Source organism: Neolamprologus multifasciatus, chromosome 2, assembly GCF_963576455.1.
Source record: "Neolamprologus multifasciatus chromosome 2, fNeoMul1.2, whole genome shotgun sequence".
In the NCBI taxonomy this organism is placed as follows: Eukaryota; Metazoa; Chordata; class Actinopteri; order Cichliformes; family Cichlidae; genus Neolamprologus; species Neolamprologus multifasciatus.
The window spans coordinates 22209360-22222135 of record NC_140440.1 but is presented as its reverse complement, the minus strand read 5'-3'; the positions used below and the strand labels follow the sequence as shown (position 1 = coordinate 22222135).

Below are 12776 nucleotides of genomic sequence, written 5' to 3'. Positions count from 1 at the left end.
GTGCAAATGTCTTCTTCAGAGAAGGAGTCTTTTCTTGATTGTAAAGAAGAAGCCGTGTTAGACAAGCGCATTCGGACATACCGACAACTGGAGCATGTTTAGGGCTTATTTCAAAGCGTCATCTGTAGCCGTCTAGCTGTCTCTGTGTGTCTGTGATCTCGTTCATGTCTTGTTTTCCCTTCCCCTCAGAATCTCTCATCAGCTCTCTTAGGGTTAAAAGCTGAAGGCCTCAGCAGCAGGGCTGGTCTGCTGGTATGAAGAGACTCCACTGGGCAACCATCTGTCTCCATCAACTACAGCAGCCAAATATGAGGGAAGCCCTGCCACTCATGCATGCTTTCTCTCTGCTTTAGCCTTTAGCTGTCCACCCGCCTCCTCCTTCTCTTGCCCTTTCCTATAAAAACATCTCCGTCTGTCTTCTATTGCCGTTTTCCTTTAGACGTGCTTGAAGCAGAGCTCAAGGGGTGGCAGCACTGTCCAGTAGGTCCAGACAAAAATATCCCAAAAACTACTGGATGGTTGAACCTTACTACATCTCTTGATATGCATCAGAAGTTTAGTTATTTACTGAATTCACCTGATTAATTGTCACAAATTTGGTATGGATCTGCAAATTCTTCATAGACCATTAATTAATGCTGTCATCAGTTCACTTGTATGCACATTGCTAAGTAGTGAGCTTTAGCATGCTAATACATTAAACTAAACTGCATGCATTGTAAAATATGTGCAAAAGCTCAACCTGCATTACCTGCATATCAACTGTACGCATCTTAAGAGTATTGAGATTGAAGCGCAGTGCCTCACAGAGCTGCTAGTGTGCCTTTTGTCTGTCTCCTCTTCCTGTTTGTCTGACCCCTTCTTCCACCGCCCCACGATTTGGCACAACTTGAGAAAACGCATTATTTACTCTTGAAGTGTTCCCTCCTGTCAGAGAGCCTCAGATCCGGGGGGACAGGGAGAGGGCAGCGAGGGCACCATGTTGGTACCACAGATGTGCGTCTGAAGTTCTTTCTCTAATGAAACTTGTCACTGCCCCACTACTAAATGTCCCTTTGCTAAACTATCTGTGACTGCCTGTATTTTACTGCAAAAGGCTGGGAAATTAGCACAATGCTGACAGCAATTAAAATGTGCCACGAGGCTACTTGACGGTACTGCAAAAGCATGTCGATTCACTTAATAGCACATTATGAAAACCTAAGTGCGGCGTAATAAGCAGTGGGAAAAAGTTACAGTGACAGACGGAGCAAGGGAAGGAACACTGTAAAAAAAAGGCGAGGTTGTGTTGAGGTAGAGCTCTGTAGTGGTGAGAAGAGAGGGTGCAAATTGAGATAAAGCGGAGACCTTGTGCTCAGAGCCACAAAAAATTGGAAGCAGTCTTGAAACGGAAAGTCACAGACAGAGAAGGGGAGAAATGGGGGTGGGGGTTGACGGACTATTTTGGAGTTCCGTTTTGGGCTGACTTTCAGAAGGGAATTTTAATTGCGTCTGTTGGCTGGAGATAAATACCCAATCAGGCAGACCCCCCGTGGATGCCTAATCAGTGCTGTTATAATGACCACAGCTGAAGACACCAGCCTACATGTTAACCTCTAATAAGGAGACTTATAATCTCTAGATGCTTCCTGCACAGCCCCAGAATGAAATACATCAAGAAGACGAGCGTCATCTTTTGGTTTCCCTCATTAGCATGTCATTCAGGGAGAGAGCATAAAACAAGCAAATAAATTAAATTAAGTGTTTGATCTAATTTGGTTCTGCAAAGCTCGTCTTTATTTAGGCATTTAAATGACAATAAAGCTCCACGTCTCCACGGAATAATACACATTTCTTACACAAACAAACAAAACAGTCTTTTTATTGACTTTTGCACATCGATGTGGGATGTGCACAGTAAAAATCCTCACGGTCTATTCAGAGGATATTAAAGCAGACCAGAAAAGTTTTCAGTCGGTTGTGCTGGGCTCTTGTTTTTATGGGTGTGTGCCCGCACCCATGTGGTGCTGGTTGTGTGGCTCTAACCAAAATCTTTCTTCTTAGAGCCAAGCTGGGCCACAACTGTGCAGCAGCAGCAGAGACACCGTATTCAGTCCCAACTCCACCCACTGTGCTGGCACCTAAAATTCTGAGGGATGAGCTTAGAAAACATACTTGATGGTCACAGTTGAATTGGGAGCACTTGGAAAGTAGAAGGACTCCTTCTGAGTAGGCTTGTAAAAGTGAAAAGCTTTTTAGGAAAGTGTTATGAATGGCACTTTTTTTCAGATATCTAAAAAGTGTAATTTTCTTTTGGTTACTCACTCAGGTGCACATTACAAAGTGATTACCCTGTTAAAGCAAACAAGCAATACTTGTAGTTTGATCTGATGTAATGACTGATTCGTAGTAATAGGCATGTTTGTAGTTACAGAAATATTGTGGAAAGTCTTTAAATCCAATAAAAAGAGTAGCTGCAGGTTAATAAGCTACAAAAATTCTAATTTCATCATTAATGTCTGCTAAAAGTAGTTCGTTTAGGTTAGAACTATATAAATCAGAACATGGTATAATCCTTTATGTCACAATTACAGTAACGGAGAACCTGGCTACAGATCATCAGATTATGAAAGACGAGGTTTGGTATTTACAGCTTCCCGTTCAACTAAAGCTTCTCCGAATGAGTTACCACCAGTACCACCACCACCTCATCACTCAAACTGGGACCTAGCTGTCTCTAGGGCAACCGTGGAAGGTTTATATCCTCCTGGCAACTGGGTAAGGGGGGGACGTCCTTTGCAATGCAACCGGCTTATCGCCTGAAGAAAACAGCGCGATAAGCCAACAGGTGAACCACACATCTCTCCCGTCCAATCCAGGCTGAGCTGATCAATTCAGCTGGCTGTGATTCAATCCAGCATCCATATGCTTATGTATACAGTGCATTAGGCTAATTGAGCAGATTTCACTTATTTAGAAATCAATCTGGGCCGAGACTGAAAAGCAAATCATTTTGAGAACGAGGGTGGAGAGACTGAGGAAAAGGAAAAGAGAGAGGCAAGCGAGAACCAGACGAAATGAAACCAGTCATTGACTTCAATTTAGTTTGAGAAGATGAAAACATTGTTTTTATTAAGTGAATGGCATTTCAAGACACAATGATTTTTATTTTTTTTTCCATGGTGAAAACATTAATAGATGTGGAAATATTTACCCTCTCATTCCCTTTTTTCCGTAAAGGAACTGGATAGCTTGTGATTTGGGTTTCTGGTAAGAGCCTTAGTAAGTCTGGCTCAAAATGCAGTCGAGGCACTTTTTGAAGCTATGTGCCATTGTTCAGTGGTTCTGGAAATGTGGTTGGCGGAGGCACACACACATTTATATAAACAAGCTATTTTATATCTGAGAGCTGTGGATCTCCTTATGGATCTTCTTATGCTCCTCTACTGCAAATCTGCACTCACTTTGCCTCAATGCCAATGACCTGTCAAAATGATAAAGATCTGCTGTGATCGCATCTCAGTGTGCACGCTGTCCAGTTCTGTCATGCTATCTCTGCATACGCAGTGTGCCACCTCATCGGGGATGGATTTATGTGTCTCCATCCTCCTGAGGGAGATTGTTTTGTTTTTAAGTGAGGGCCCATTGATCTTTTATTACACCATTAAGTCAATGTGCTCCACTCATAAACAGCTTGAGATTAAATGAGCCCCTTTGAAGGGTTTATGTGTATGTCTGCATGTCTGTGAACTCTCAGCCTGCCAACAAAAATTGAAAACTGGGCGGCTGTAGGGAGCCAAGTACTGCCTAGAGCAGCAGCTCAGTCTCTGTAGTATGTGGCCAGTATAAATCCATTTATTATCAGTAAGTCATTGGTATTGAAGGTGATTCATTCCATCATAAGAAGAGTGATGCCTTGGTAAATGAAGATATTTATTTACTGTGGCAGTCATTTAGCAGCAGTTAACCTGATACTGTTAACCTACTGATTTTCCCTAAAGCTTATATTTCCTTTACATATGATGATAGTCAGTGGTTTGGTTTCAGTGTAGAAACACAGGAGAGTTTCTCATGCATCCAGAGTTTCACAAAATAACATCATGGCATTCATATTTCAATGCATTTTTTTTTTTACAGTTATTGAGGTCAGGGTCGTGGTGGGAGGCTGTAGCTTATTCCAGCTGTCATAGGACAAAGGGTACATCTTGGGTAGGCCACCGCTCCATCATCGGCTGATTAAAACATCTGAGTGAAAATGAAACACACACAGAAACACACACACTGGAGTTCAAATTTAGAAACATGGGAGGCAAATGCTGGATGTGTTTCTAACTCACTGACCATTGCTTGCAAGACCTCCTGCTTCACCAGGGACATGTGATGTATTTCTGCACAGAATCTGCTCTGGTCCAACAACAACACAAGTTCACCTGTCTTTTTGAGGTCATTTATGCAAGAGTCTCTGTGTTCAGCAGGTGATGTTTCCACATGGAACAAGCACCATAACACTATCATGTCAAAAAGAGTTTATTATAACTTACCAGCTCAGACCTACTGCTTATGGTGTTGATATAGTTTTTAATACATAATTTCCTGACATCATAAACACTGAATATTCTGTCTAGGTGTAGTGATAATTTAACAGTCACTTATCGTCCTGGAGGATGGGTTTTGTTTATTTTCTAACTGCTGCTACATGTTATTAGCTACTTTCACGGGACTCTATGCACTCCTGTGAAAATTAACTACATGTCACGATTTAGTATCTTGTAGAACCTCCTTTAGCACTTGGAATAGTTGTTGTTTTGGATGAATTTTGGCCCCCTCTTCTTCACAACAGTGCAGTTGTTTGTTTGTGCACTTTTAAAGTCCCACCACAGCATTGAGGTCTAGACTTTGACTGTGCCACTGCAGCACCTTGTTTCTTTCATTTTCAGGTGATCTGTTGTAGATTTTCTGCTGTGCTTGGGAATTGCTGTCCTGTTGCATGATCCAGTTTCAGTAAAGCTTCAGCTATAGGACAGATGGCCTCACATTTGAGTCTAGAATACTTTGGCATAAAGAGGAGTTCATGATTAGCTCAGTAACTGCTGTGTGCCCAGGTCCTAATTGTACTGTCATGAAACTTAAGATCTAAAATGCTAACTGAGGTCTGTAAAGTCTGAGATGTAGCGCTTTTGTTTTTTCCAGTTCTACTGAGCATTGCAAAGTCTGACCTCTCAATGAATTTTCTAGGGATGTTTGTTTTTAATAATCTTCCTGGGAAGATTTAGGGATTGTGTTAAGACACATCTGAATGCTCCTAAACAGCAAACTGTCACAACTTCTGGTTTCATAAAGGAGGTCACACTTGATGATGATCACCTATTCAAGTGCATATAGGAGCATCTGGTGATACTTAACATCTTGAGGCCTGTAGAAGCAGTAATGGTGTACTTAGTTTTTCCTTTATGCACAGAACTGCATAAAGTCCTCTTCCACTTTCTTTTTCACATGACTGTAAAGGTCTGAGATATAGAAAAACACAGATTGTATACTGAGTCTCTGAGTCAGAAATAATCAATTGTTATGAATAATGAATTAAGTTACCACTCCTTTGCCATGTGCATATAAGCACACAACTCACCTCCTTTGGGGATACACATATGGATTATGTAAGGGAGCCTATAAAGCAGCAAGGAAAGACTTCTACAAACAGCCTGAAGCATGAAATTCAGCTAGAATTAAATTATGGTTTGTGACATTGCCAACCTTAAACACGCAAACTGACGTTTTGAGTTCAGTCTGATGTGTATGGACATGTGTTCACACTGAAATGTGGGAAAAAAAACATCAGGTTTCGATTCAGATTTTGTTATGAATGTAGAAAAAAGACCCCTATTTGATATTAGACCAATGTTTAGTGACAAGTGTTTAGATAAGAATGATGGCTGGCTCCATCTGAAGCTTTGCCATCTGAACTGTTACAGTGGTTGCTGCTATGTTCCATGATAATTGTATACTATACAGAAGTCTAATTACAGTGCCCGTGTCAGCAAATGAGTAATTACTGGGTCAAAGCTATAATGCCGAAAGAGAGGGTGAAGTTCAGCATTGGCAAAGGTTTAAATACTCTTTATGTTGGTTTCAAGAATTTCTCATTTGGCTAAAACAATAAAAAAAAAATGTTTATACAAGTACCTCTCTAATGACCTTTATTAGTGCAATATGTATCAGGTAATAACAGTTTTTTCAGTCAGAGGTTCCAGTAATTGTCCGCCTTTCCTGTTGGTTAACTGCATAGGAAGAAACTAGAGACCACCCCGGCCGCTGATCTGTTAAAATGCCTCTTGGCTATATTGTTACACCCACTGGAATTCCCTCTCAGTTACACAGCAAAGGGCTGTAGCACGTACTGTCTGCTTAGGATCCACAATATATAGAAACACATACACAAACTGAGCACTTACCTTGTGCATACACAGCAAGAAATGTTGATGTCTTCTCCCGTGAAATGTAATGAGACCGTAGTGGATGTCCTGATGATGTTGGGAGCTTGTGGTTTGTTGTTTTGTCTCCTTCTTCACATTGTTTAGCACAAAATGACTTTTCCACTGATTATATAATTATATTCTCATCATTGCAAATTGGCTCACCGCTGTCTGGAACTGGATAACTTCCCTAGCAGCCATGTGTGAAGACAAACAGACACACACAGCACAACCAAGCACACGTATACACACAAACAGGTAAAAAAAGGAGGGCGCTCAGACTGAATGAAAAAACTACTGACTGAAAAAAACATGTTTTGGTAGAGGAACAAAACAGAGAAAAAGAGCAGATGACAGATAAAGAAAAATGTGTTCTCTTAAAGCGGAAAACCAAAAATAGAAATAAAAACAGACATATAGAATTTTGTTTTGTATGCCTTACTGTTTCCAATGTCCCACTTTTCCTGTCTCTCACAATTCTGTCCACAGTGTGTAACTGTGATTTAGCACAATCTGGCTTCTTCCAGAAGAAGGGCGAATACATCTGTACGGCAGACTATCAGCGTTTGTATGGTACACGCTGTGACCGCTGTGACACCTTCATCACGGGAGAAGTGGTCTCTGCTCTGGGACGCACGTACCACCCCAAGTGCTTTGTCTGCAGTGTTTGCAGGTATGTATATTCCTTCTCAAAACACACACACAATACTATATACAAGTATCTATTCTGATGATGTTTATGTGCAAAGACTAAAGAAGAGCGCAAGAACTTTATTCTGAAATATGAATTTTATGTCAAGTGACTGATGACTTCCGTCCATCTGTCCACAGTTCACAAAAAGTCATAACAATTGCTCGTCATCCTACAGTAGTGGTCAGAATTTTATCTGACCGATCGTGGCTCAAGAGTTGGCAGTTCTTCTTGTAATCAGAAGGTTGCTGGTTCAAGCCCCGGCTCCGACAGTCTTGGTCGTTGTGTCCTTGGGCAAGGCACTTCACCCGTTGCCTACTAGTGGTGGTCGGAGGGCCCGGCAGTCTCGCCTCTGTCAGTGCGCCCCAGGGCAGCTGTGGCTACAATGTAGCATGCCATCACCAGTGTGTGAATGTGTGTGTGAATGGGTGAATGACTGAATGTAGTGTAAAGCGCTTTGGGGTCCTTAGGGACTAAATAAAGAGCTATACAAATACAGGCCATTTACCATTTAAGGGGCCTTTACCCACAGTTTGCCCAAGGTCAAGGTCACTTTCATCATTTGCACACAATTTGTCACTCCTCCTAGAGCAGCGGTTCCCAACCCCCGGGCCTCGGACCGGTACCAGTTTGTGAGTCGTTTGGTACCGGGCCGCGAGAGTTGAGGCTCAGGTGTAAAATGTATGGTTTTCAGGGTTTTTATCGGTTTTTAGCGTTTTTTTGTTATCGTTTTTATCGTTAACTCGGTTTTCCTTGGTCTTTCCACGTGTGTTATGAATAAATCTTCTGTTTTTTCGATACCGGTACTAGTTTTATTTTGTTGTATTTATCCGCGACACCTTAAAGGCCGGTCCGTGAAAATATTGTCGGGCATAAACCGGTCCGTGGCGCAAAAAAGGTTGGGGACCACTGTCCTAGAGTATTAGTGTATTTTTGGCAAAACATGCACACAGTGATCACCTAATGGCCCTTCACCCAAATTGTGCTCTAGGTTGCACTGTAGTTATCTTGAGAAATGTATATTATATTATATTATATTATATTATATTTGGCCACTTTGGAAGATGTAAAGATGATACAGAGTCTCTTTTTGCTCTGCTTTGGTTTCCACCGATTCAAAATGACCAGTTATTGCAAAGCAGAAAATGTATTATCACTTATGTGGATATTTTCCATCGACTTTATTGTGTAACATTTTATTTGATTGTATTTGATGGCTTGGGCCCCAGGAAGACTACCAACCACTGTTGTGGAAGCTAATGGGGTTCCTTATAAATAAACAAACTTCATGTGAATAAAAGTTGCCTATGCAACAGTTACCTTAATTATTTGGAATTGGATATGTGTGATTATAACAAATAAACAGTATAATATTGTTATTGGTAGCTACTATTTGCAGCATGCTGCTTTATGTATTGCACAAAAGATATGTGAGACCTGCCGGTTGACTTCTTTAGAGTATCTGTGCTTTTCTCAGTCTATTCTGTGAGACTTCATTAGTAATTTGTTAGAGAACAGCATGATAGAGGCGACGGGAAATAGCAAACAGATTGTGGAGGCACTGAATAAGAAACGCATGACTGTTTTTTACTTTTCGGCTATGAGTCACTATTTTCAGCCTCAAGACCTGAAGTGACGCAGCAAAAGTTGCATCTTTAAAAACAAGAATTGGCTAATTGACTGACTTTTTCATGGAGGATTTAATAATTAACTTATGATTCATCTTCTGAATGTCAGCAAATGTGTGATTGGAAAGCTCAAGTGTAGGAAAGATAGAAAGCTGACCTGGTGTATTGTACTTTTAGGTTTAGTAAAAGTAGGTCATCTCTCCTATGAACTCCATCAGTGTTCATGTTAAGCTCCTTCAGAATGAAATCTCAGCATCAATGTTGGCTCCTTTCTTTATTTTATTTAACCGCGTCCCTCGCTTTTGCTTCAGAGCATGCTGCATATATGGGATAACCTGTCTCTCATTTGCACCCTCTCACTTGCTGACTGGTTTTTAATGTGTTGTTTAGATTATAAGGATCTTTACTAACAGTATCCAGAGTAAATCATATTGTAGTGGTTTACACATTCCCCTAACAAGCGACAGATCCCTGCTTTGATCCTGGGAGAAGACACAAATCCCTTGCGGGGTTGCGTTCGGAAGGGCATCAGGGTGTAAAAAATCTGACAAATCAAACATGCAGAGTTACCTGCTGTGGCGCCTCCTTGTGAATAAGCGAGCAGCCTTTTCGCTTACTTATAGTATCGTCTTCCAGTAGAGTAGAGATTGTTTTCGGGTATCTGCTTGACATTGCCTGATAAACACACATTCTGACCCAGCAGCTGTGGGCAAAAGACAAAAAGCAACCCCCCCCCCCCCCCCCCCCCCCCCCCCCTCCAAAAAAACTGAAATGATACCAGCAGGACAGAGACAGGCAGTGACAGTGATGTGTGTGTATGTGTTGTCAGTGTATGTGGAGTAAACTAGAAGAGACAGCAAGAAGCCAAAGGGTGAATCTCTTTTTTCGTGCTCCGTCTGCCCCCTGTCACATTGCTGACTGTTCCATCTTGTACGTCCTTTCTTCCCCTCATCTTTCACTCCTGTCTTCCTTCTGGACGCACCTCCTTTGCTCTTGCTTCTTCTTCGTCATTCGCATTATTCACAAATAATAATCTTTGCGCTCTTTAATCATCAGCCACATCGCCCTCTCTTCCTTTGTGTCCTCATCATTATTCCACTTTGACTTCTTTGTCATCACTGCTTCAGCTTTAATGGAGTCCGAATGCAAGTTTCACTTTTACACATGAACATATTTTTAATGCAGTGGTGATCAAAGCAAGAGGACATACCCCTAAAGCCAGAAATAGCTTTACTTTTTTGGTCAGTTAAGAAAAAGAAAGCATTAAATATGTAAACAGAGTAAATTTTTAAAGCGCTGCAAAGGGCTGACAAGGCAAGAGTGTCTTGAGGGAGTGAGAGCAACACACAGGTAAAGACAAGGTCACAAATGCACGGAGATGCTTTTCTGCACCATCACAGCATTTCTGGTGCTTCGTTCTGCTGAACTATCCAATGTGAATGCTATGTTCAGACATGTAGAAGAGATTTAGTCTGTCGTGCTTGGAGCTGGACACAAATATTCGCATGGACACATGTCTGAATTTTAAAATGTGCATTTAACCTCTGGACCAGCCGAAGAGTGACATTCAAAATAAAGCCTTAGTGAAATCACTTTCCAGCAGCTTGTGTTTACCATAGCTTTTGTTGCATAATTTGTGTATCTGCAGCTCAGCTCTCATGTTTGGATGGTGCCCTTTTGTGAATAAAATAAATGCACAGAGGAGCAAGTCTCGAATATGTTGTTAGCAAAGACACAGAGAGAGAGAAGACTTATATACATTCTCTGAGCACCCTTAAGTGACTACATGGATGTGCTGCACTCATGTGTGCTGACTGGGGGCTCTACTGGAGACTCAAGCCTCCCTCTGGGTCTTGGCTCCGGCTCCAGGGCTCGGTGGGGGAGTAAAAGGATTACTGCCATCTATGTTTTTTACACAGCCTTCTCTAAGCCTTTTAGCTCCCCATTCATTCTCGTATCGTCCCTGGTCATAAGGAAATCAATCTGTCTCCTTGGAAAGGAGAGGAAAGCGAGTCAAAACAGTGCATCGTGATGTGGCAAATTTGATTTCATTGGTGTTGCCTGGTTGTCATATTCTCCGCCTGTCAGCAGGCGCATGTTTTTGCTCTTCTTTATTCCTTCTTTCTTTCTTTGAAGCCTTGAAAACGGTGACCTGGTGGCGTCAGCTGTGTAGGGAGGGCAAGCTGGATGGCTAGACTGAGAGAGCAATAGGCAATTAAAATTAGTATGCGCTCCACAAAGTCTCCCTAATAAGTTTTTATTCTCACTGAGAGAGCCAGTTTTCCTTTCAGAAGCCTGTCGCATTATCGCCTCTTTAATCACAGAGCAGCCAGGTGCTCCTGTAACAATCAGCATCCTATTAACTCATCATCACAACAGTTTGCAAATGTATTTTCAGTTTCATAGAGGATGTCGGACCACATTCAGCTTGTGTCAGCAGGATTATGGCCTGTCTGTCACCGAATCATGTCTCTGCCAGCACCCATTTGTTATTTCAACGAATACAGTAGACTTGGATGTAAACACAGAATTACTGCAGGCGTTTTAACGCCCATTGTGCTCCGCTTTCTAATTCTCTTGTCTGTCTTTTTTTTTGCCTCCTCAGTAAACCCTTTCCAATCGGAGACAGGGTGACGTTCAGTGGAAAGGACTGCGTGTGCCAGCAGTGCTCCCACACACTTGTCAAGTCAAATGAACCGATCAAAATCCACGGGCCCAGCCGTAAGTCCAGCGCCCACCTCGCTCTGTCCGTTCTGTTTAGGGCCACCAGGCGCTACGGTGCGCTAAAGCTAATGCGACATGTCCACGAAGCCTACTTTGCTCATTTAGCTCATCGTGTGTCTGTCAAATCAGCGGAGTGACCTGCCGCGTTGATCTGCCAGCTGAGAATTATGCAACACAAACAGACACATACTCCACCTGCCAATTTCAAACATACAGGGTTTAGTGGTTTTGTTCACTGCATGCTCACATTTATATCATATAGTTGTTTATTAACAGAAATCATGAGCCTGCTACCATGTGTGTTACCAGATCTTTGACTGTATATAAAAAAAATGAATCTAGCCTTACTGATGTTGGGTTTGTGACTGTTTTAAAGACTCATTAAGTTAATGTCAAAGTGCTTTAATCTCACATCCCATCTCAAGGGCACCAGATGGCGATAGCTATAACTACAAAAAGACTTCCAGTCCTATTGAACTGTGTCTTACCTTTGTGAACAAGCTCTTGCTGAGTCAGTCACTCATTTCGAGTCAGATTGAATAAAAAATGTGGTCTGTTTTTTAATCTCAGTCATACTGTGTTTTAAAATTTAGGATTATCTGTGGTAGGAAACCGCTAATGGCTAATGGTTTGTCAATCATAAATCATTGGTCGCTGAGCAAGCAGGTAGACCAAGATGCCAATGGTGTTAACGCTCATCTAGATGCTTCATAACAGAACTTTTGAAACAAACAGGTGATGTCACCTGTGTCTATCTTATTTTACAGTCTATGATAAAACCTGAGGATGAATGACAGGAAGTAGAGACTAACATTTTTTTTAAGATGGTTGGTTTATTCCTGGTACCAGAGCTGGATGATCTACACGCAGTAGCAGAGAGGAGGTGGTGTTTAAGCTCTGTCTTGGAAGTCTCCCACAGTCTGCACAGTCATCCTGCTGGCAAGAGTAGCCCACTCAGAAAAAAGTCCTAATAATGACAGAGAGCTCCTCCTTCCTCAGTTTATTCAGATATGCGTAATTCCTCCTTCTGCAAATCCTCCACAACTGTTATGCAGGAATTTCCCAGAGGGATTATTAGTAAAGTTATTTTTCTCCTTCTCATTATTTAAAATGACAAATTACTATGATACAGCAGCAGGATAGTGACTGATAGTGAATCATTTGTTAAGCATAGCATACAGACAGCAGTCTGCTGCTCAGTGGCTGTGCAGTAACAACAGATGGTGTATAGGCAGTGAACAACAGTCCTCCCCAAATTGCTCCATTCAGCAGAATAAAATTCGA

At 41.8% G+C, this 12776-nt stretch overlaps 1 protein-coding gene across 9 annotated transcripts in view; it reads left to right on the top strand.

The window, feature by feature from the left end:
* ablim3 (actin binding LIM protein family, member 3) overlaps positions 1 to 12776 on the top strand; it is a 47056-nt gene that overhangs the window by 17923 nt on the left and 16357 nt on the right. For all 9 annotated transcript variants that reach the window (XR_014876631.1, XM_085175901.1, XM_085175931.1 and 6 more), the window contains exons 3-4: positions 6939 to 7122; positions 11374 to 11489. Coding sequence is in view for 8 of the 9 variants with exons in the window: in XM_085175901.1 (XP_085032027.1) it covers positions 6939 to 7122; positions 11374 to 11489 (300 nt within the window). In the remaining variant the exon portion in view is untranslated. The remainder of the gene's footprint in view (positions 1 to 6938; positions 7123 to 11373; positions 11490 to 12776) is intronic.